The 24,210-nt window shown below is 41.2% G+C and overlaps 1 protein-coding gene across 2 annotated transcripts in view; it reads right to left on the bottom strand.

Moving 5' to 3' along the window:
• LOC102572122 (sodium channel protein type 1 subunit alpha) overlaps positions 1 to 24,210 on the bottom strand; it is a 177,411-nt gene that overhangs the window by 30,489 nt on the left and 122,712 nt on the right. For both annotated transcript variants that reach the window (XM_019480413.2, XM_059727323.1), the window contains 3 exons: positions 21,119 to 21,273; positions 16,754 to 16,927; positions 11,279 to 11,401 (listed from right to left, as the gene is read on the bottom strand). In XM_019480413.2, coding sequence (XP_019335958.1) covers positions 11,279 to 11,401; positions 16,754 to 16,927; positions 21,119 to 21,273 — 452 coding nt within the window. The remainder of the gene's footprint in view (positions 1 to 11,278; positions 11,402 to 16,753; positions 16,928 to 21,118; positions 21,274 to 24,210) is intronic.

Below are 24,210 nucleotides of genomic sequence, written 5' to 3'. Positions count from 1 at the left end.
GCTATCAAAAAAGAGAAAATATGACATGTTTCAATTTGTGATCCTTGGTTGAAAAGATTTTCTTTAAAATATAAACAAAACCCAGCCAAAAGTCATAAGCATCTTTAGTCAAAAGTAACTTCAGAAAGTTACAAAATTTTCATCTAAATGTGTAATTACTGGCTCCAATGGGCATATCAAAGTACTAAAATATTCCTTTTATGATTTCTAAAGATCTACAAACAGAATCCTGACAGAGCATTTTTTTAAAGTTTTGTAACTGAATAAAACCAAAGGACAAAACTTTCATTTTTCTTAGCACTCTGGGTTAAGAAATAAAATCAGATTTCTCAACTAAAAAGTCTTCAAAATACAATAAGCCTAATAAAGGTTTGTGGGGAGAGACCAATGTTCCATCCTATCCAAGCTGAAGAAAGATTATCCTATAAGGAATAGGATATATCTTATTTTTAGATAGAAACTGTAATGACAGACACTTGGTGTCATGATTTGTAACTTAAGGTGTTGGCACAGGTTACCTTTATAGATCAGAAATCTGTGGAATGTTATTATGTCATAAAATGATGGTGTTCATAGAGCAATCTCAGACCTACATGACTGTAACTTGCCACTAGAGGGCTGGCGGGCAAGGGTCTGGACAGGAGCCAGGACTCTATTCCTCCTCTATGGTAGGAGAGGAGTGGGGTGGTGGCATGTAGATCCCAGGTAGAGAAACCAGCATGGGGTCTGTGGCTTCCCTCCCTCCACAGCTGGCAGGAACCCAGTCAGAGCAGAAGGTGTGAAGGGAGAAATCTTGAAAAACTGGTTGGCTAGGGACAGACATTCAAAAAGTCTGAGCCTGAATTGATTCAATCTTTGCAGGTTAGTCTAACCTGGCTCAGCTGAACTAGTTTGTAACCATACAGACATCCCATCTGGACTGAAACAAAATGCAGGCACATGCCTATAGCGGCTTAGGCTAGAAGCCAGGGGAGGGGTGGGGGAGGGTGTCTAGAACATCCATTCCACAGTGCTGAGCTGAGAAGGGCATGGCCAGGCTCCGGCAGGATGCTCTGATTAGGGAGGGGTGTTCCTGCCGCCTTCACTGTTGATAACAGAGCAATTAGTTACACAGCAGGGAGTTACACAGGGAGCGTTTATCAGCCCATCAACAAAACAAAAGGTCTCTCATTAGTTCAAGCTCTTCTTAAACAACTTTTTCCAAGGAAAGAACAGAGGTTCATTACCCACTACCTGTTGATTAGCTCCAAAAAGCCCTAAGCCCACACTTTCTGGTCTGCCTTTGTCCTGTCTCGCATAGCACGGGAGACTACTAGAAATTTGGTGGGTGGGAAGAGATAGTGTACATTCTGGGATGCTGCAGGAATGGAAGCAAGATGTTTTATTTTGCCAGAGCATCCATACTATCCCCTGGAATGTCCTGGGCAAAACAAATCAAAGATGAACTTCAGCTGTAGTGGTATATCTTTAAAATGTTTAGAGGCTACTTATGGTGGTTTAACACCCCTTAACTAGTGACTGCTCTTGTTTTAAATGCCTTTATGACATTTTTAATGTGACTTGTGCCAAAGCCCTTAGTTGCATGTGACACTATTGTGTTCCTTTTAATAAAGCTTTTTATTCAATTTTTATTGAAGTCTAAACCAGTAATTCTAAACCTTTTAAGATTCAGGGCCTCACTTCATAGCTTATTTTAATTTAACAGCACTCCTGGTTGAGAACCACTGTTGTACTGCTCAGCTTACCTCAGTGGTTCTCAACTGGAGTCCTGCCATATCCAGGTAGACCTGCCCTACATGCCCTGTATGAAACCATATACATCTAAAGCAGGCAGGAGCACTTGCTCTTGCTGCAGCCCTTCCAAGTCTGACCCTCCACACCTTTTCCAGAAGCAGAAGCACATGGGCAGGACTGGGCACTCCTTCCCAGAGGTGTAGCAAGTTCTTTCAGCACTGGAGGCAGAGGTTAGGGGGAAGGAAAATTATGCTGATCACTGGAGAGATGGAAGGTGGGGGGAGGGAGGAAGAAGGACACAAGTCTTATCTACTTCTGCTTTCCTTAACTGGGTGGCAACTGCTACTGCTCCGGCTATTGCTGTAGCAGCATGGGCTTAGGCTGCTGCTGCTGGGGACAGGCAGTGGCTCCCCAGAGACTGCTCCTGGTGCCCCAGTAACACTCCCCCAGGGTGCAGGGCTGTGGAGACTATACTGGTACCTCCTTTAAGTTAGTACTTGGGCTGGTGCTCCACTTGGTGCCCCCTTCTTACGCTACTGCTCCTGCTATGTTAGGCTTATCTGGTTGTGTATGAGGCACATGGGGTAGTTCTAACTGGCTGTGGTGGCAGCAGTGCCTATGCCAGCCACACCCTGAAAGGGTCCAGTGGCACCTGATTGAGAGGCACTGGTCTATTTGATCAACAACATACAAACCTTTCTAAATGGAAGGAAAAAATAGCTACTGAGTGGCTGAGAATTTGAACACAAAGATCACAAAGTAAAAAAAAAAAACATGCTAAATTAGAGATAATACAACATAAACTTCATTTATACTGGAACCATGAAAAAAATAAACATATTAATTCCAGAAGACACTGGACTAGGCTGGCTACATTCTCAGGCATCTCATGTTTGCAGATTTATATTTAAGTTCTCCATAGAGAAACAAATTTTCTTAGAAAGATGTTATAATGAATACATTAAAAAATGTTGATTTGATTCCTGGATAATGTTCCTAAAGACAATTCTACTTAGACTGATACTTTACCTGCTGATAATATCTGCGTAAATCCCTACTAAACTTTCATCTTTAACAAAGGCAGGTTCCTGTGAATAATTTCATAGATTGAAGGATGATAATGGTAAATTTGAAAATATCTAAGAAAATTATTTCAACATCCTGTCAAAAACTCTAATTCTTTCCCTCCTTTTCTTCCTCCTGTTATTTTGCTTTATTTTATTCTGTAAAGAGTAAGGTAATATTATGAGTTAATTTTACAGGCATAAATGTAACATTTCACTAGTCTTAGAAATGTGATGTGTGTGTGGTGAGATCTTTCATTTTTTTTAGATGTATTCATTCTTTAAAATTTCAGCAAAACATGAAATGAAACATACAATTAGACAAGTACCTATACCAGTAAACATTCAACTCAATACTTTTGATGTGTTCTTATTTAACTATAAATGTACTAATCATATTCTGTACACTATTTTAACATGTTTAGAACTGCACACAAATATCTTTCAACAAAGTAAAGAACACATGATTCAGTAGAACTAGGTATATGCTGGATTTCAAGTTTAAAGCAAACTTTTTTTGATTTAACCAAGAAAATAAGAAATCCCTAAAAATCTATTAACTGCCAAAAAATTGTCCTCCCATAATACCAAGTCAGATAATTCAAAGTTGTTTAACTGATATTCACAAATAGTTTTATTTATCTGCTAAGACCAGGCATCAGAAATTTCACCCCCAGAGGTATTTTTTAAGAATGTTCAAATAATTTGAATGAAAGAATAAATTAGAACACCCCACTCCCACCTGCTCTCGTCCACCACCACAAAATTGAAAGGATTAAGGGTAGCAAAGGGCAAAATACAGTACCCATAATAAAGGGCTGAGGGGAGGAACCAGCGTTCCACCCCATCCAAGTTGAAGAAAGATTATCCTATATAAAATAGAAATATATAGTTTATCATTAGTTGGAAAGCTGTAATGACAGACACTTGGTGTTATGATTTGTAACTTACTAGTTGTATGTGACACTGTCGTTTTCCTTTTAATAAACTCTAGAGTGCTCTTGAAATATAAGGCATTCCAGACCAAATATTTCCCTGGTAAGGGAATCTAGAAATAGCCATTAAATTTTAGAGTAGATTTAAAACATCAATTATGGTAATTTAAATTTATATGTTGTGAAATTGGACTGGAAATTTGAAATACAGTAAATGTTTAAAGCCAGCAGCAAGAAACGTGCATGGGACATGCAAAATGGAAAGAGCAATGTAGATAATTTGTAAAGGTTGTTTTTGCCTACTACTAATGCTTCTCTACTACATAAATCAAGCACGGCAGGACATGCTTTATTCAGTGAAATTATACACAAACACATGCGTTACTGTTACTTAAACTGATTTGCTAACTCAGCAAAGCAATGTATATTTGATTATCTACATTTACAATAGCATAAAAGTCCAGAAGTAGTGCAAGAGCATTATACTACAAGGAGCGCTAAAGCTAAACAAAAAGCAACAGGTATTGTAAAATCTAAATTTGATGGTAGTTATATTTGTTAATCTACATGCACTGCGATGAGACTATAACCCAAGATCTATAGCCGAGATTGAAATTAAATAAAGCAATTCTTTACTTTGCCTTCCAGCATCTAAGTGGAGTTGTTTTTATGAGTTCTCTTATTTAACAATATTAAAACATTTCTCAGAATGCCATGCAGAATCAGGTATTTTCTATGTTCTTACATTACTGAAATTTACCTCTTTGGTCAGGGCTAGCACAGTCTGTAAACCACTAAATCCAATTTAAGTCTAAGTGGTTCACAGGTCTTGTGCTGGCCCTGCACAGAAGGGATAATTTCACTCATTGGAGAGCAAAGAAATCATAAAGTTTGTAAATCATTATAAAATAACTGAGAGAACATTGGAAAATGAACAGTACACAGGACAAATAGAACAGAGTCATTATTGTCCTGGCTTTGTAAATGGTTAAAAACACTATTTAAAATGTTGATATTCCTCCAATTAATTAAATAGTAAACCAAGACATTTTTTCTTTAATAGGCTCAAAGGTTAGATGAGGTTCTCTGTTTTGAAATCAAGGGAACTACACTAATTTAAACCAGCTGACAACCTGCATCTTGATTTTTCAAAATGTATTCACACACTCTTGCCCACAGGAGGCTTTGCAGAATTAATATTCTTCTCTTTTCAAGAAATACTTTGCACATTTTTGGAGGTAGTGAAAAATATCTTAAAATTAGCAAGATACATGATGAATCAAAAAAATCAGTCAATTTTGTCACAGCTTAGTGTAGGTATAAGCAATATAAGAAAGCAGAGAGGCTTACATTTTTGTAAGTTGATTTTTATAAATATTTGTCAAATACTTTGGACAAACAATTTTTAGCAGATGAACTGTTTGTGAATTGTTTGCTATAAGAATTTGCTATTAGTGTTGTATGTTTCATTACATAAGGTACATGGCATTGTTTCTATGGCCTATGGGGCCACTTGCAGATGTTAAAGAAAAAAACCCAAAACATGCTTTACCAGAAGAAGCACAACTTATTCCAGCTCTGCAGCATCTGTAAAGATTGGGTACTTCAGAGGACCATTTTGGCACTTTTAGCTAAAGCTGATTCAATCAGCTATTAGATAAAAGTACCCCAAAAGCGCCACGAAAGCACCCAAACTTTACAGACACAGAAGCGCTAAGTAGAATTAACATGCTGCCTCTTCTGGGCATGTGTGGGACTTGACACAGGAATGTGCCAAATGAAAAGTCCCGGGGGGGGTTGTTTTTTTTACACCTGCAAGCACCCACCAGCAGAAGAAAAAAAACTGTTGGCGCCTATGCTAATTAGCACTGCTGAGAGACAGGGTCAGTTTGTATTCAGTAATTGTAATTAAAAAGGGGTACTAATTAGTTCATCCACAGTGCTATGCATATGTGTGTAGTGTGTCTGGTTTGGAAGGTAGTCCACATGAAACAGCACAGCATGCTCGAGCATGGGACTGTATGGCACTTGTAATATAGACATGTCATTCCTACAGATTATCTTAGAAACTATTTTAAAAGTTTAAAAACAGGAAGGACAGCAATTTTCCAAATACTTGTATGAACAAAAATATATTTATAAGGAGGAATGTTATGAACAATTAAGTAGAAATAAATATGAATCCAGCTGAACCAAACAGCCATTCTCAATTTGAACGAATGTTCATAATTACTATGTTTTGATAGTATTGAAGTGATGCTGTAGCCATAATGAACCAGGAACTATGCAAGAAGCAAGCATTTTTGTGGGTGATATTTTTTATTGGATCAAATGCATGATTGGGATAGACTTGAACAAACTTAAATAAGAGACCCAGTTGTGCCTTAAAATGCAAAACTTGTCAACTTATTCCTACCCCATAGCAATCAATACTCCCCGCAATAAAAACCATCAGAATCCATGGATTATACACGTCTATCCCAGAACGTGGTATACCTCATCCAGTACACCAAAAATCCTCATGGAAACTGTGGATGAAACCAGAAAAAACTATGCACCAGAAGGAAAGATCACAGAAAAAAAAAGGACAGAGAACACAGTTAGGAGAACATTTTTCACAAGAAAAACTCTCCATGACCAACTTCACAGTTCTAGTTCAAGGGAAATTTACTAAACACCTTCAAATGAGGATCCTGGAAACAAAAAGTCATTAGGTTTGGACACTAAGAACAAAAGAACTTAACATAGACAATGATTTCATGGCCCTTGATAATCTACCTGATACTTGCCAATCTTTGCACTTCACAGGTGATAATAATCCTTCTGAACAATCTTGCTCTTCCACTTATTAGGTTTCTACTCCATCTCTTTTGTCTGTTGGCTACCTGATAATCTTTCTTACATCCAGTTTTTATTTCCATATGGAGTTTTATACAAGCCCTTGTTTCATTTGTTACTTAGCTCTGCTGTGTCCGCTTTAGAGCTTGTATAAGTCTATCTCAACCATGCAGTTGGTCCAATAAAAGATATTACCCACAAAAACTTTATCTCTGACATGAATTCTATAGTATTTGACCTGCTCTTGTTGTATTTACTTGAATTCAAGATGAATATCTCCCACCGCCTTTAACATACAGGGAAAAGCCCCTGGTCTTGGATGCAAGTACAAGCTGGGGTGGGAGGAATAGAGGGAGGACAAGATACTATTGTGCCTCCAACTCTGGCTCCAACCTGGGGTCGGGGTAGTAGGTGGAGCTGCAACAGTCATCTGCCCCCCCTGAAGCTCCTGCACCACCACCAAACTTCTGCAGCTCCACCTCCAGCACATGGTGACTCTGGCCCCAGCTGGGTCATGCAGCAGCAGCAGTGGCGAATCATAGAATCATAGAGAAGTAGAGCTGGAAGGGACCTCCAGAGGTCATCTAGTCCAACCTCCTGCCTGAGGCAGGATCATCTCAATCCAAACCATCCTGTACAATCCATAATCTAAACTCTGAGACTACTGTCAACCTTGATGCAATAAAGATTCAACATCCTAACATGCCACAGGTAAAGCAGGAGAACCATGCCAGCCAACATCCTGCTTCTATGAAATGTTGTCAATACATGCTGAAGAGATCCTGGGTAGAGGGCCACATCCCCTGCCACAGAGGAAGGCAAAAACCCCCACAGTCTGTACCAATCTGATCATGGGGTAAAATTCCTTCCTGACCTCAAATATGGTGATTGGTCTGACCCTGAGCAGAGGGCCAAGTTACCCATCACATTCAAATCCTCCATTAAGTCTTCCCCATTGGCCAGAACAAGATCTAAATAGATGATCCCCTAGTTATATCCTCCATTTTCTGGAACAGAAAATTGTTCTCCACACAAGTTAGGAACTGGCTTGATATTTTATGTTTGGCAGAGTTGTTCTTCCTGCAGATGTCTAGAAAATTGAAGTTACCCATTAGTATCATCTCACAGCTTTTGGATAGATTTGTCACATCCCTGAAGAGTGCCTCATTCCCCTCCTCTTCCTGATTTAGTAACCTATAATAAATCCCCACCATGATATCAGTGCTGCATCTTTCACCTTTCATCTTCACCCAAATATATTCTGCTTTGCTGTCTTCTTTCTCCTGAACCCAAGAACATCTACATACAAGACAACACCAGCACCTTTTCTCCCAGCCCTATTTTTCCAAAACAGAGTGTAATCCTCGATGTTGACATTGTAGCCAGTCATACCAATCAGACCATAGTTCTTCACATTGGCTTCAGCTTCCAGCTCATCTTGTTTATTCCCCAAGCTTCTCACATTTGTATACATGCACTGGATATATTTTGTAGGGCTGTGTGAAATTTTGACAAGTGTTTCATTTCAAAGCTGTTTCAATATGTTTTGAGCTTGAAACAGTGAAATCAAAACAAATTAAAGTCTTCAAAACAGCTTCATAATGAAACGAGGGCATTCAAAATGTTTTGAAAGTTTTGAATTTCGAGGCCAGGCTTGCTTGCAGCTAAACAGAAACTAAGGAGAGGGAGGGGGAAGAGGGTGGGAAGGACTGCTGTGATATTGACATCTAGCTCCCATTTCGATTCCCCAGCTCTCTGATCACTTCCCCCAGCTCTGTGATCATTTACCCAGCTCTTCCCAGCAGGCATGGGCTTCCCAATCTGCATGTGGAGTTTCAGCAGGCTGCTGTTGCAGTCTGGGGCAAGTGGCAGATGCTTGGCACAGCCCGCGCTGAGCCCCAGGAAGACTGCAGTACTGCTGCTGGCCCCAGCCTGCAGCAGCTACCTGCTGAAACCCGGTGCACAGATCTGGGGGGCCCACATCCCCCAGAAAGAGCTGGGGAAATGATAAGAGAGCTGGGAAATTAAACCAGGAGCTGGGGGAATGTTCAGCTCCCTGAACATTCCCCCAGTTCCTGGTTGAATTCCCTAGTTCCCTGATCCTTCCCCCAGTTCTCTGATCACTTCCCCCACTTCTTCCCAGGGAGCGCAGGTCCCTGGATGATGTGGGATGACAGCAGGCTGTCACTGCCAGTGGGTGATGGCAGTGGCTCTGGACTATTTCCCCAGCTGGCAGCAGAAGCCTGCTGAAACCCCACGCGCAGATCCAGGTGCCCGCACCCTCCAGAGGGCTGCGAGGTTGTGCCAGACTCCTCCTGGGGTGGGGGGGGAGGGGGCAGGCCCCCAGAACTGCATGCAGAATGACAACAGGCTGCCGCTGCTGGCTGGGGCCAGCACCAGCACCCAAGTCAGCTAGGTGCAGCATACGCCGAGTGCTGGGAATAACCCAGTGCTGGCATTGGCCCCAGCCAGCGGCAGCAGCCTGCTGTCATCCCGCACACAGATCCAGGGGCCCGCACCCCATGGGAGGGCTGCAGAACTGTGCCAGACTCCTCCCAGGGGGCGTGGGCTCCTGGATCTGTGTGCAGGATGACAGCAGGCTGCCACTGCTGGCAAGTGATATAAATTTTGCTTTGAACAATTTGTGGTGACGTTTTCCAGGAACCCACAAATCTACCTCCTTGAAACTTGGCTGGATTCATGCCGTCAGAAAGGGCTACCATCCTTGCAATTTTCATCCAAATCAGTCAAGAAATGACAAAGCTATAGGCGGTTTCATGATTCCCCATTATAGGCTATGGGCGAAACATCAAAACACTTCGAAACAGTGAAACAGTTTCGACACAATGAAACAGAACAGTGCTTCAAAACAGCAAAATGAAAGTCAAAACAAAATGGTGTTGTTTCACACAGCCTTATTATTTTGCATTTTGAACTACTCACTTTCCTTTTGCACCACTTGTTACATCCAGTAGCTCTCTGGCACTTTCTCAAAGTTAAATTGCTTCTTCCAGTCCTATTCCTCTGGTCTGTGTGCTGGCTGTTCCAGCTCTGGCTCTGGAGGCAGGGCCAGAGCTGCTGCCAATGCAACTGTTGTTGCATGGTTGGACTGGGGCTGGAGCAGCCATGTCCTCTGTGCCCTGGGGCAAAATAAGGTCAGAGCCAGATCTGGAGCCAGAGTCATGGTGGTTAAGTGGTAGTGAGGATGCAAGGGTCCTGCAGATGCCAGAAGGTGCAGGCATGGGTGGCAGGTGGGAGTCAGGGCAAATGGTAGGGGGACAAATACCAGGGAGGCACTGCAGCAGGGGTCAGAAGATGAGGCTGTGACATGCAGAAGGTGCAGCAGGGGGCAGGGTTCAGGCCACCCTACTTCTACCACCTGTCCCCTTGATGCTGGTTTCTCTGCTACAGCAGTGGGGGAATGAGTTTAAGATGACCCTTCAATAGTTATATTCTATACATGTAAAATTATAATAAATTATACATTTTCCACATGTAGAATCTAATTATTGAGCAGGTCATCTGAAATTCAAAGTCATCTTGGATTCAGGTAAATAGTACATTTTTCTTGACCTGATAAATTAATGAATTCTATGTTAAGGACATTGCTAAAATTGGCAAATGGCTACATGAAGCTGAAATTTATGAACACAGCCTTTTTTTTTTCTTACAAATTCTGAAGTAGATGTATGCAAATTTGCAACCTGATAGATACAATTTGAAGAAGAGCCTACATTTGATTTTAAGATGTATGCATTTATATCATGATTCATATCAAAGGAATATTTAGGCAGTATATTGTAAACTGTCTATCTCACTAGTTAGATTTGGTTTTGACATTTATCAGAAAGCCATTTATTCTCATATTTCTGTGAGATTGCAAAACCATTCTCTTAAAACTAACCAGTGTTCAATAATATGCATACAGAGTTAGTATTAAAGACATACAACAAGAGAAAAAGAAAAAGACTAAGTTGAAAAAAAAGACTTCTTTTGTGTGAGATGTTCAGTGAACATTAATTCTAACTTACTCAAAAGAGGAACTAAATATTCTTAGATAGGTTGTATATATTACTAGATGGCTAGAATCTTGTTAAATTCATCACAGTATTTATGTAACAAAGAAAAATCATAATCTTTACCATAATTTATAGTTTTTTTTTATTTAAGTCAGGTAAAACAGAAATAGATGTAGATCATGAACTGGGGCACATTCAACTCTGGTGCAATTTAGTGAAAAATAGTACAGTTGGACGAATGGCCTGTTAAATTGAATGAAAATACAAAGGCCTGAACTCAAAAGAAGGAAGGTACCTTTTAAAAAGGTGCAAAATTAGATTTTTAAAAGAACATTATGCTGTGTCTACCAGGAGAAAATACAAAGACCATTCATCTTTAACTCTTTGTTATTATTGAACCAATTAAATTTTTTCTTGAGACTGTTTACATCTTATCATTTCAAAACCTTAAAGAAAAACTCCTGAGATTGGCCAGAAAGTAAAGTAACCTGAAAGGAAACAACTAATATGTGATACTGCATATGGAACTTGGTGAATTGATGAGCTTTTTGCTTATCTGTTAGTAAAAGATATGCAATAAATAAGAAGATTAGTGCAGCCTTTCTATATGGATTTGTCATTCCTTCTTCTGCAGGCATGGATTCTTTTTTATGCATGCACTGTTACAGATTCTTTCATTTCGTCTTACCCTCATCCCCTCAAATCGTGACAAAGCTCTTAGTGGTCTCAAAGCTCTTAGGGTCCTAAGGGACTTAATGGCACCAAGTTCCGAGTAACCCAATGCATTTGCTGTTAAGCTAACCAAGGAAACCTATAGAAAAATAGAAAAGCAAAAATTATTCATCCTCAGCATGTTACTCTGCCTACAACAAGCTTCTTGAGTATTTTGCAGGCTGAGAAGAATTTAAATCAGATCACCTTGTGCAGTGGTGATGCATAGGGGGTGCATGTGCACCCTCTGAGAGTGCCGGTGCACCCCCTGTCAGGCCGCGTTCCCTGTTTAGGTAACAGGCTGGGGGGCAGGTGGGAGCACCAGTGCCCCACTTGTGAGTGTTGGCAGGGGAACGTGGCCACCAGCAAAAGCCCCCAGGCAGCATGATCGGCCACTGGGGAGGCCCACCCCCGTCAGTGAGATTGGCCGCAGGCCCCCCCACCCCGGTCACTGACTGAAGAGGCACCAATCGCCCATGACCTTCTGTAACCCAGAAGCTTCCTTTTAAATTTGGAAAAGAAGCAGGAGAAAAAAGTAATAAGTAGGGAAAAGGAATTATGGAATAGGAAAAAAGTAATAGGAGATACTAGGTGATATAAGGAAGTACTGGTAGTAATGTTTTAGAATTTCCAATTTTGTCAGCGGCAACCATCAAGGCATTGAATGTCTGGACTCAGTCTGGCCTTCAGACTTTGCCTCAATGGTTTAAAGGGGGGATGGTAGGCCTAGGGCAGCCTCCACTCCTTCATACCCTTGCCTACGTGTATGCACTGAAGGTTTTGGTGTGATCTATGCTAGCTAAAATGATAAAGCAACTTGTATGCTAGAATGTTCGGACTCTGACCCCTCGGTTTAATTCAGATTCAAACTTATGGAAAACGGCACTACTAAATTATGAATTGGTTATTCTCTGACTTGACATTGGTACATTATCAGAAACTCAGCTCTCAGATACAGGTTCTATCCAAGAGAATGATTACACCATATTCTGGCATGAGAAACCAACAGGAGAATGGAAACAGCAGGGAGTAGGCTTTGCTATTAGAAACAGCTTACTATCTTTCTTTGAAAGCCCCATTGCTGCATCTATTTGACTCATGATACTCAGAGTGCATACACAGAATGGCTTAATCATGTTTAGTATCTATGTGCCTACCCTTCAAGCTTGCAACCAAGACAAGAATGTTTTCTACCAACAACTTGACAAAGATTGAGAAAACACGTAGAAATGAGACCATTATAATACTTGGCAACTTCAATGCAAGAGTTGGATGTAGTTTTAAGAACTGGCCTTGTATTTTGGGCACACACAGAATTGGTAATATTAATTAAAATGGTCAGTGAGTGTTTAAACTTTGTGCAAGTCAAAATGTGTGTGTTATGAACACGTACTTTGCTAGGAAAATCACAAGAAAGACATCATGGAAACATCCAAGATCAGGGCTCTGGCACCAATTAGATCTAGTATTGACCAGGCATACCTACCTGAAAAATACTTCATTTGAGTTCTCATCACAGTGCTGACTGTGACAGTGACCGTGTTTTAGTCTGCTGCAAAGTCAGAATCAATGTTAAAAAGATCCACCATAGCAAAACTACCAGTTGCCCACAGATAGACATCAGCCAAACTAAAAACAGAAAAATGCAGACTATTCAATAAAGAATTTGTGAAAGCAAGTTTACCTAGCAACTCAGCCACTGAGGCTTGGAAAAGCTAACATGTACAATGCTGCTATAACAGTGTTTGGCAAAAAATGCAAGAAAATGCAGACTGGTTTGAAGAGCACTCTGAAACCCTTCTACCACTGGTTCAGAACAAAAGGACAGTGCTAAGCAACTAGAAGTCTCCTAGTACCAAAAGCCTAGAAAATTTGAGAAAGGCACAAAGAGGCTAAAGCATGTACAGAAGTTGCTTTTTTCACCTTTTAAAGCACTTTATTCCTGTGACTTAACAGACGTGCACAGCTTTACAGAACTTTAAAAATGGGTACAGCATTTTAACCCTTGTTAAATGAGGTATTAAATTTGAAGTACTCTATTTTATAGCATTTTAGCAACCTACAGCACTTTAAATAACTCCTGTATACTGGTAAAGTTTCTGCAGAGCACCCCCTGCCTTCTAGCCTGGAAAGTGCAAGGAGGCTCAGAGGCCTCGCCCACCAAACACTGCACTTCTGCCATGTCTAAGAGTGCTGTAACTTTATAACACTAAAAGAAGTGCTTTAAATTACAGTGCTGTAAAAAGTGCATGGAGCACACCCTAAGAGGCATGCCCCAGATTTTTGGCTGAATCTCTATGATGATATTCAAAAAGCAGCAGGTGATGCAGGTGAAAGCTATAAAGGCATAAAATGAGCAATTGGTCCAGGCAAGAAGAAACCAGTTCTGCTTAAAGACTTAATTGGAAATGTTATTACTAATGTCGTTACTGATAAACAAAAACAACCTGGGCATTGAATTGAAGACTATGGAATTGTATATTCCAGTGAGGCTGAAATCAAATGCAAAGAGCTCAAAAGATGACTACAATTCCAAGTTATGATGGATTTAGACAATAAGTCAACATTAGAAGATTTGTAGAAAACCATTAAATTGATTCCTGGGAACAAGGCATCTGTCAATGGCTGTTTGCCTACTGAAATCTACGAAGTGCTAAAGATGAATTACTTCAAAAGATTCATGAAGATATACTGCTGTGTTGGAAAGAGGAAGTAGTACCACAAGATTTCAAAGATGCTCAGTTCATATAATTATACAAAAACAAAGGGGAGGAAGTGACTGCGACAACTGTGGAGGTATCTCCATTGAACATCATAGGGAAAATGGTCGATTGTATCATGCTCCCTAGACTGCAGTCTCAAGTTGAAAGAATCTATCCTGAAAGTCAAGTGTTTTTTGCTCAGGATGCTCCACCATTGATATGATATTTTTATTCATACAATTGCAAGATATGTGTAGAGAAAAACAAATAACACTGCACACAGTCTTCATTGATCTAATGAAGGCCTTCAATGCAGTCAACAGATGGGGCCTTTCTACTGTTCTGAAGAATCTGGGTTGTCCTGCCAAACTTCTGAATATCATTCACTCATTACATCAAGGTGTGAAGGCAACTATAGTGTATGAAAACAAAGAATCAAACACTTTTGACATCAACAACAGGGTGAAACAGAGGTGTCTTAGACCCAATGGTTTAAAACATTTACTTTTCTTTCCTGCTGCTTCATGCATCCAAGGACAGTGAAAACCAAGGTGAAAGAACTGGTTCTAAGACATTTCCTATTTGAGAATCTTTCCTGCAAAATCTCTTGGGCAGATTGTTTGAATCATGCAAAAGCTTTGGGATAGCAATTAGTCTCAAGAAGACTGTGATCATGTATCAAGAGATGCAATACCTGACATCACTCTGGAGGATAAATCTCTTGGTGTTGTTGACAGGTTTTGCCACTTGGGTTCTACAATCAGTGGGAATCTTGACCTTCAGACTGAACTGACTAACAGAATAGGAAACGCAGTAAGAATTTTGGGCTATTACAGAAACATGCATGGAATAACAGCAAACCATCCACTAAGGTGAAGATACAAATCTATAAGATGTGTGTGCTGTCATCCCTGCTGTATGGTTCAGAAGTATGGACTACATCCCCTAGGCGTATCAAGAGACTGAACAGCTTTCACATGAGATGTCTTAGTAAGACCCTGAAAATAAAGTGGGCAGACAGAATACCAAACACAGAAGTACTGGAGCATGCAGGACTGGCACACTTAGAAACCACTATCGTGAGGCAAAGGTTGCAAAGGATTGGCCGTGTCAGAAGAATGGGAGGAAAATGTATCCCCCAAGAATTTTGTACAGTGAGATTTGAGATGGCTCTAGAAAGCAGGGTCACACTCTATGGTGGTACCATGATGTGTGTAAAAATTATATCAAGTCATTCGACATCAACATAGGAAGCTGGGAGGAGCATGCAGAATCCTGTCTGATCTGGAGGGAACATCTGGCACTGGATGCAGCTCAACATGAAGTGGCTTTGATCCAGAGGACGGAAGCAAAGTAAGAAAGAAGAAAGCAGCATGCTGTAAATTTGGACTCCAACTTAGACAACATATGGATTGGTGAAACTTGTAACAATTTATGTCACTCTTGAATTGGCTTGTCAGCCACAAATGGTTTCATCAGGCATTTTGACTAGACCTCTTATGTGTATCCAGAGGATGCATGATCCAGAGGATTGATGGTTGCCTAAGACTATGGAGATTTAGAAAACCATGAAGGAAATACGAATGAATTGACACTGTTTGCCACTCTAGGCACTAACTTTACTTTTATGCATCAAAATGTTGGTAGTGTTACAGGGGGCCACTAGAGAGTACTGCTGAGGCCCATTTGATTGCACCTAAGAGAAATGACAGAAATCTGTTTAGCATTCACAATATTATTGCCTGACTTCTGCAACTTTACGAAGAAACAATTTTCCTTTATAAACTGCTATGAATAATTAGTTTTGCAGTTGTCGCAATTTTTATGCTAATTTTTCATGCTTTATAAGTAGGGATCTACCTAAATTTTGGCAGAAGTTCACTGCACAGCAGCTCTTTTAATTTTGCTGTTTGTGTGTTTGCCATTTTGTGTGTTTGCATATTTGTTGTTGTGTGTTTTGCTCTTGCCGTGCTTTCCCCCTGTTGCTGATTAGTGGAGGGGCCCTGGCAGCCCTGCTGCTTGCTGTTCACTCCTGATTGGCTGGGAGACAAAAACCACAAATTTAAATATGTCACAGTTGTGCCTCCTGGCCAATCAGCAACAAGCAGAAGGGCCACTGGGACCTCTCAGCCAATCATCTGATAAGAAGGAACCAAGTGGTGGTGGGGTCTCTGTGTCCTTGATGTGGGCTGAAAAGATATTCAGGACACACGTAAAATCCAACAGATACTCCTGGCTAAATATTTTGATCTTGGATGCATGTGGCATATCTACTTCAGTGATAGAATATATGAATATATGTGGCAACTACCCCAGGTCATGTTAAGCATTTCCCTTATACATATATATATATAGAGAGAGAGAGAGAGAAGAAAGGCCAAACATGACCTGGGGTAGTTGCCACACACAGAGATACCAGTGGCTTCCAGTTGCCATCCTTGCTGGTAGCAAAATTATGCTGCTCTGGTGACAACCATTTTTTCTGCTTCCTGCCTTTCCACACTACCCCTCCCCCCTCCTCCCCCCCCTCCCCCCAGTCACCACCTGGGCCAGCTGCCTTAGTTATACCACTGATACATGGTCAAGTTCATGAAGTAAAATCATAGGATATTGAGTTCCTATGTAATTCTTCAAATGTTTTGCCTACATCATTTGACTATTAAAAAGATTTATTCAAGATTATAAATGTTACGTTAGAGTGCCTTAGAAATAAAATAAATATAAAAAGAATATTCCATAAATATACTTACATCAACAATGAGGAAGTCCAGCCAACACCAGGCATTAGTAAAGTATGTTTGATAACCATAGGCCACCCATTTTAGCAGCATTTCCAAAATGAAAATATAAGTGAAGACTTTGTCAGCATATTCCAGCATAGTCTTGATTGTCTTGCGCTGTTCAATATATATATCTTCAAAAGCCTGTAAATAGAAATATTCAGCAAAGGTTTAATGCTCAGAAATATTACAGTGTATTGTTTATGTTGCAGCCATATAGAAAACCCCCCCCAGAAATATTCTCTCCCCAAAGAATGAAATCCAGGGGTTGTGTTTTCTTTGTTTGTTTGTTTTTACTACTCTTTTCCCTATATTTTAGTGTATGTAATGTATGTAATATACTTCCATATGTAATGTAGAGCCCAGCCTTACTATTAATGACTGTTTTTCAAGGTGTAATTTACTTGCAAATGGGAGAGTTAGCCACTGCCTTAATGAAGCAGTAATTTTTCTATTGTTAATTGTTAGGGCCCTATCAAATTCACAGTGGAATTGGACTGTGTGGGAGTCCCTTTAATTTTGCAAGCACCTTTGTTCACCCCCCCAACCCTCCGCCCACATTGCTGATTGGCTGAGGGACCCCAGTGACCCTGCTGTTTGCTGCTGACTGGCTGGGAGGCAAAAATGGCACCATATTTAAAACCACAGTTTTTGCTTCCCTGCCAATCAGGAGTGAGCATCCAGGCCCTTCTGCCAATCAGCAACAGGGGGTGCCCAGAGGAATCTACAGTATTAAAGGAGCTGCCACAGCCTATTCCTGCCATGAATCCAGAAGGGCCCTATTAATGGTAAATCAGCTTTCTGAGGCAGCTGCAGTGTGAATCCTACTAAACAGTTGAAAGATCAAGGCCCAGAGTGTAACCCTGTCAGGACAGCAACCATATTTTGGTATGTTAAGTTCCTTGAACATTTAAAAATGTCAGCATTTGTAACATAGCAAATATGCAACTTTCCTTCTACTTTTCAAAATGTCTGACAAGCATTCCAGAAGCTTTCCAATCTGGCTCGGATTTTGACTTTCCATGGAGGGGTAGAGGTTGTCTAACTGGATTAAAAGTTGGAATCACTTGTTAAAGTAGTTTTGCAAAGTTCTTGATCCTTTGAGCTACTAATGTACTCTTTGCCCAGCTGATAAAACCTGTTTTTGAGCTACTTAAAACCTGCCAGTTCAAATTAATAAAATTGAAGATTTATTTCTATTTATCTAAGAACTTATCTGAATGGCTCCCAATATTCAATATATTTATCTTTACCATATCCCTGAGTGGGGTGGGAAGTACAGATAGCTATTAATCTCACTTTATAGGTGAGGAATTGACAGCAACATTTTTTTCCCATGGTTACACAGGAAGTCTTTGGCAAAGCAAGCAATTAAATAGCTGTCTCCAGAGTCTCTGGACCCCCCTTCTCTGACAATAAATTAATGTTAGCTGCTTTGTCAATGATCCATGCACTTGAATAGGTTTTATAAGCATAAAATGCTATTATGGTGACTTACCTCAAATTTATTCCATAGCAGGCATGACTGGTGAACTCAGTCTGGTGGGGTGCTGGAGTGTCCCACAGGAGCAGGGGGGCTGGGGGGAGTTTGCAGCCGGCCAGGAGTGGAAGAGGGGTGGAGTGCTGGGGGGAGGGGAGGGTTGCAGCGTACCCACTACCAACCAGAGTGCCTGGCCAACTACAAACCCCCCTCCCCCCACTGCTGGCCGGCTGTGAACCTGCCCCCCCCCCACCACTCCCATGGGATGCTTTACCATCCCACCAGTCTTAGTTCACCAGCCGCACCTGTTTCAATGTCCAATCCCTTTAATTTACGGGCAACCTTTTGTTCAGAAAGATCTACAAAATCATTCACTCTAACCCATCCCTCATACCACAGTCACAAACACCCCGTCAAAAAACCTCTACAATGTGCCACAGGTAAATATCAGGAGATTGAAAGGCCCTGACAACATGTTGCCACTTTAATGAAAGGGAATTTATTAGGTTAAACTGAACCCAGGTGTTCCCAGTAGGGAGTTCATTCTGTGCACAATGTAAGGTGGCAAATAACACCATTGCAAGTCTGATTTGGAGGAAAAATTCTGTTCTCACTCAAGATCCAATGACTGATTTGACCCTGAACACAGTAGCAGGACATTCTAGCCAAGCATCTAAGGGTGCTGTTACACATTATCTTTCACATGTGTTAAGTATTCTTAAAATGGGAGTGTCCACATGTTTAGGCAGGAAAAGATGAACTAAATACCTTCTGCCTATCTCAGAAATTGTCCTTTTCAGCTAAGGATTGTCTTCAGCTGGTGTTAGGGAGCTTGTGTTGTAGTCAAGTCAGACTACTCCATGGAGCTAATTTGAAGTGGGAGCAGTCCTCCAGCATCCCAGGAGGTACAAATTCCAGTGCATGCTTTATCCTGCTCCAGAGTGACAGCAGAGAGAGCTGGTAGCAGGGGAACCCCACTTCCCCTCCATGCTTCACAGGTTCCCTCCCACTCTCATTCTGGGCTCCCCTGCCTCCTGGGGCTCCTTCTTACCACCCCAGCCCCTCAGGACTCAACCCCCTGCTACCCTACCATTCAGCACCCCCCAGTTTCCTGCGGTTAATTCCTCCCACCCCATTGGGGCTTACCACCCCCCGCATGTCCCCTGGAAGCTCAGCTCCCATCTCAGGTCTTCTCCCCCAGCTCCCTGCTTACCTGTGCTGCCAGCATGAAAGGAGACAGGAGGGGGAAACTGCCCACCTGACACCACCGCTGCCTTTGCTCTCTGGGCTGAGCCCTTCCCCCAAAGGGTGTTGCAGGTGAGTGGGGAGCCATGGGGGTGGGGTAAGCAGATCCTGATTTTGGCCAATGGGGAGGGGGCTGATGGGGCCCTGATTCAGGCTGGCAGGACAGGATGGGGTCCCAGAACTTGATTCCTCTCAGTCAGGTGGGGGCAGAGGCACCTCTATCCAGCCCCAGCCCCCATCCAGCATCAGTCCGAAAAGGACTGGGTGGCTTCCAGGGCATATCAGTGGCTGGGAGCTCTCCTTGTGCCTACACCAGGGTCAGGCAGCTGGGGACTATGCCCACACCCCTGCTCCTCCCAGGCCTCCACTCCTCAACCAGCTTCCACTGGTGGAGAGCTGCACTGGGACTAAGCATCGGGAAGTTGCATCCACACTGTTGCCACTTCTATGCTGCAGCTGGGAGTTGAGCAGGGAGAGGAGAGGGGGAAAAAAAAAAAGCAGGAGCCTGGATGTAGCTTCCAGCTGTCTGGCCCTGGCCCTCCCTACTGTCTGGTAGCTATGCCCATGCCATAGCTGTGGGGAGGCTTGAGGGGGTGGAAGGGAGGGGAGAATCAGTGGCAGCAAAGGCACAGCTAGAAGTTGCCTGGGCCTGGAGAAGCTCCTCACTGACTAGGCCCGGAGCAGGTGTGAGCACAAGCATAGGCTCAAGTCCTATGTCTGGAGCCCTATCTGCAGATCAGATCAACTGGCTCTGCAGGCTCCCTATGTTGCCAACCCCTGGGATAGGCAAATTAGTAATTACTTGGTTCCATCCCACCTAGTAGTAGCAAGGCTTTATAACAGATCCTATTAAAAGCAGCTGGTTGTCTGTCCACCATGTAATTTATATCAGTGTACAGAAACCAGGTAAATTATACCAGTGTAGATGTGTCTAGTGTCCAGTCCCCCTAGTATTTTTTAAACAGGCTTGAGTCTTCAAAGAAGCAGTTCATCAAATACCAATACTGTCAATATTAAAAGTTTGCTAGCAGACTTGTGGATTTTTCAATGTACAGTTACAAAGCACACTGCCTTAGGTCAATGTGTATCATTTTATAGACACTTAGCTTTCTTACCCTCTAATTTATGTGAAGCCTTCAGGATACTGCTTATATGTGCCTTCAGGATACTGCTGTCTATGTGCTGTATTTCTTTGGTTGTTACTGTTGTATGTTGAAGAAAGTTATTCATACTAAGTATATTAGTATTAATTATAGTTTATATTTATTATATAGTTACTTATTTTTTTATCCTTATTCATTATACAGCATTTGTAACTCATGGTCCCTCACTATGTCTCATTTGTATCACTAGCTTTGTTAGAAGCAGTAGTACCCCCTTGAGAAATATAGCTGTTCTTTCAGTGGTATGCTGTTGTAAAGAACACTTCTTCTACCCGTTTTTCACATCTAAATCACCAGGACGGGAGTGACCATAATTTGTCCCTCAGTATTTAAGGACAGGGAGTTTTGTATTTTATTCACTGAGAAAAATATGCTAAAATGAATTTTGATTTTAAAAAGTTTTTTTTTTTCCACAGAAACATTATATTTATTTCTTGTTTAACTCACCAGAGCACCACTACTAAGGAGAATCATAAAGACAATGAAGGTCTCAAACCAGTTGTGTTCAACTATCCTGAAGCATGTTTTCCTAAGGCTCCACCATTGTTTTCCTCTCCCATCTTCTACACTGACTTGACAGCATTTAAACCTTCGTACACAGTCTGTAAAACAAGATACCTATTGAGAAGGCAGAATAGAGGAATTGTGCTTAAGTAGTTAACTTCTGACTATTCATTTAATTACCTATATATCCACTACCTTTCAATGAATTATACTATAATAAAATCTAAATTCAGATAATATAAACTCCATTTTTTCAAGCAGTGAAATCAAATATACATCTACTGAGACAAGTGCATTTGCCATTAAGTGAAGGCATGGGGGAAAATATTTCTAATTAACTGATTTCTGATTAGGTACTCAATAATATACAAATATAGGAAGACAGTCTTATCCACATGAAACCAAATTAAATGCAGACAACATGTTATACAGCTAAGCTTCAAGCAAGTTTATAATTCATTAAAACTACTTATGTGTAGAAAATAGTTATTATTTGTATCCAATATGACTGTGAGGATCCGGTGAGGTTCAGGGCCAAGATAAGACATTATTCATACCCTGAACAGTATACTTTTGTGGGTTAAAGTGGATAATGTGCTGAATTAAGTGAATCTGAAGAAAGAACTGAAACAAAAGAGGAATATATGCTTACAAGAAGGGAGGTTTGAGGTATAACAGAACAACTTACAGCAGTGAAAGTCAAGGTAATATAAAAGAGAGGCTTTAATATATTGACTCAAGAGAAATTCAAGGCACCAGGAGTAGGATTAGGAGAAAATGAGTGCAGAGATGTAGGGAGGGAAAAATTGTGGAGTGTCTTGAAGATGAGGTTGACATGTCAGAACTGGATGTAAAAGCCGAGACAGAACTGTTATAAGAAGTGTGGAAGAAGATTGTGAATGGACTTGGAACACAATATATTTTAAGCAGAGTTTAGTAATACAAGGTAAGACAAAGAAACAAAGGGAAAGACCATAGTAGTTTGGAGATAAATAGGAAAACCATGATTTATAGAGACTACAAAGAAAGAAGTGACAGCTTTCTTGAATCAGGATCATAACAATGTCTACCTTCTATTCTCTGAATCAGTGTTGCAATGTATGAATTTGAAAGCAGAAATTTGAAAAAAAAATGGTAATATCTTGCACAATTCTGCCACATCTCAATTCAGGAGCTCAATTTTTTTACTTCTTTTAAAAAATCCTTGAAGTACCATCAACTTTAAATCAGATTACAATCTTTACAAAAATATTCAGCATAAATCATCCACATAAAGAAATCTTGGTCCTTCAAATGGAGGATAAAATGGGATAGAACTTTATCTCCTTGTTTTCATAAGTTTACTTTTTTCCTTGACTAAAAATTCAGAAATACATTATGATGAATTTAATATACCAAGATACAGCATTATTTTAGATGATTTAAGCCCGATATTACCTTTTACACAATTGGTAAGAGACATTAAATGCAATGTAAGTAAGGGTAATGAGTAGAGCTTCCTACTTTGGATATATGTCTATACAATCAGCATATTTCTATAAAGGTAGAAGCATATGCTTCTAGTGGTATCTGCAATATTCACGCAATAAATTAACTATACAAAAGGGGTGATACTGATGAACACGTTACAAATTGTCTTAGGTATAAGGCTCATTGACAGAGCTATGTAAAATATATCAGCTATTTATACTGGCCCCTCCCCTCCATGATGTACAAGTATATGGGGAACTGCTCTCTACTCAATGTCTATATTAAGTCAGGACAAGATGATCAGCTGGGCAAGAAATAGGAGTCACAGAACAGCTGATCAATTTCACAAGGAGAAACACAGGTCGCCCCTTGTCATACCATTGATGTTGTAGGACAAGAGGCGATGTGATCTTTTGCTTTACCCGCTCAGTCAGACCTGGGACACAGGTCTGGCTAAACAGGGAAAGTAGGGCTTTTTCCCACCCAGCCAGACTTGTTTCCCTGTGATCACGGAGGAGTGGGTCTGACTGAGCAGGGGAAGTGCCACAGAGACAATAGACATTCACCTCAATAAAATGGCAGCGTTTATTTCCACCTTTGGTTGTGCCACTGATTTTCCTTTCCTGTAGCATAACAAAGGGTATTGACATCTATTTGCTCAGCATCTGTGCACCATAGACAATTTTATGGTGGCACAAATGAGATGTTAGGCAACATCTGTCTCTGTTCTTACTGATTTGACTTCTGTTCCTCCTATAATATGAACTAGGCAAAGATTTTCAACTGTTGGCAAGCATTCTTCAGAACTGTGATATACTTTGGCCTAGAAGTTTACTCCAAGTGAGAGCATAGTACCTGGAAATATGGTGAAAATCAGGCTGAAGGAATCTACTTATCACTATGCATTGACATAAAACACCCTGGGCTGAATTCACTGGCAGACTTAAGCTCAGCATTGAAACCTATACATTTTAGCTGCCTTAGTGGAACAATGCCAATCTAGGGCCATGTTACCCGTTAATTTTAGGTGGCTTCTGGAGCTTTTAACCCCTGGATTGTTCACACATTAACATCTGAAACTAGTTTTAAGCACTTTAGGTATCTTAAAGTTACACCACTCCAGAGTAAGTTTATCTCTGATCCATGTTACCCAGCTTGTGTTTCATTAGTTTGTGGCCGTTCCCCACAGACGAGCTGCTCCAGTTGCAGCCCTTCAGCATCCCAGGATGTAGTGTCCCCTTCCCCACCCTCCTGTCCTGTGTAGACAAACTTTCCAATCTTGCACTCTACTTCCCCGTGGGTGGCTCTGGCACCAAGCCAACTCCCCCTCCTACCCCTGGGGGAGTGACCTTCTCACCTCAAGGGATGCAACCCTGTGCAAACAGCCTGCAGAGCACATGCTAGCTGGCATGGTTGGGTCAAGGAGTGGGGTCTAGGAGGGTGGGGGAGAACATGATAGGGGGCTGGATTGAGTCCTCATGATCTGGGGCTTCTTTCCCAGGGCAGGGGCAGTAGCTCCCCCAAAAGTGCCTTCCCTCATTATTGCAGGGGTGTAGGTTGTAGCC

This window comes from Alligator mississippiensis, chromosome 4 (genome assembly GCF_030867095.1).
Source record: "Alligator mississippiensis isolate rAllMis1 chromosome 4, rAllMis1, whole genome shotgun sequence".
In the NCBI taxonomy this organism is placed as follows: domain Eukaryota; kingdom Metazoa; phylum Chordata; order Crocodylia; family Alligatoridae; genus Alligator; species Alligator mississippiensis.
The sequence above is the reverse complement of the archived record's forward strand: the minus strand, read 5'-3'. Positions and strand labels throughout refer to the sequence as shown.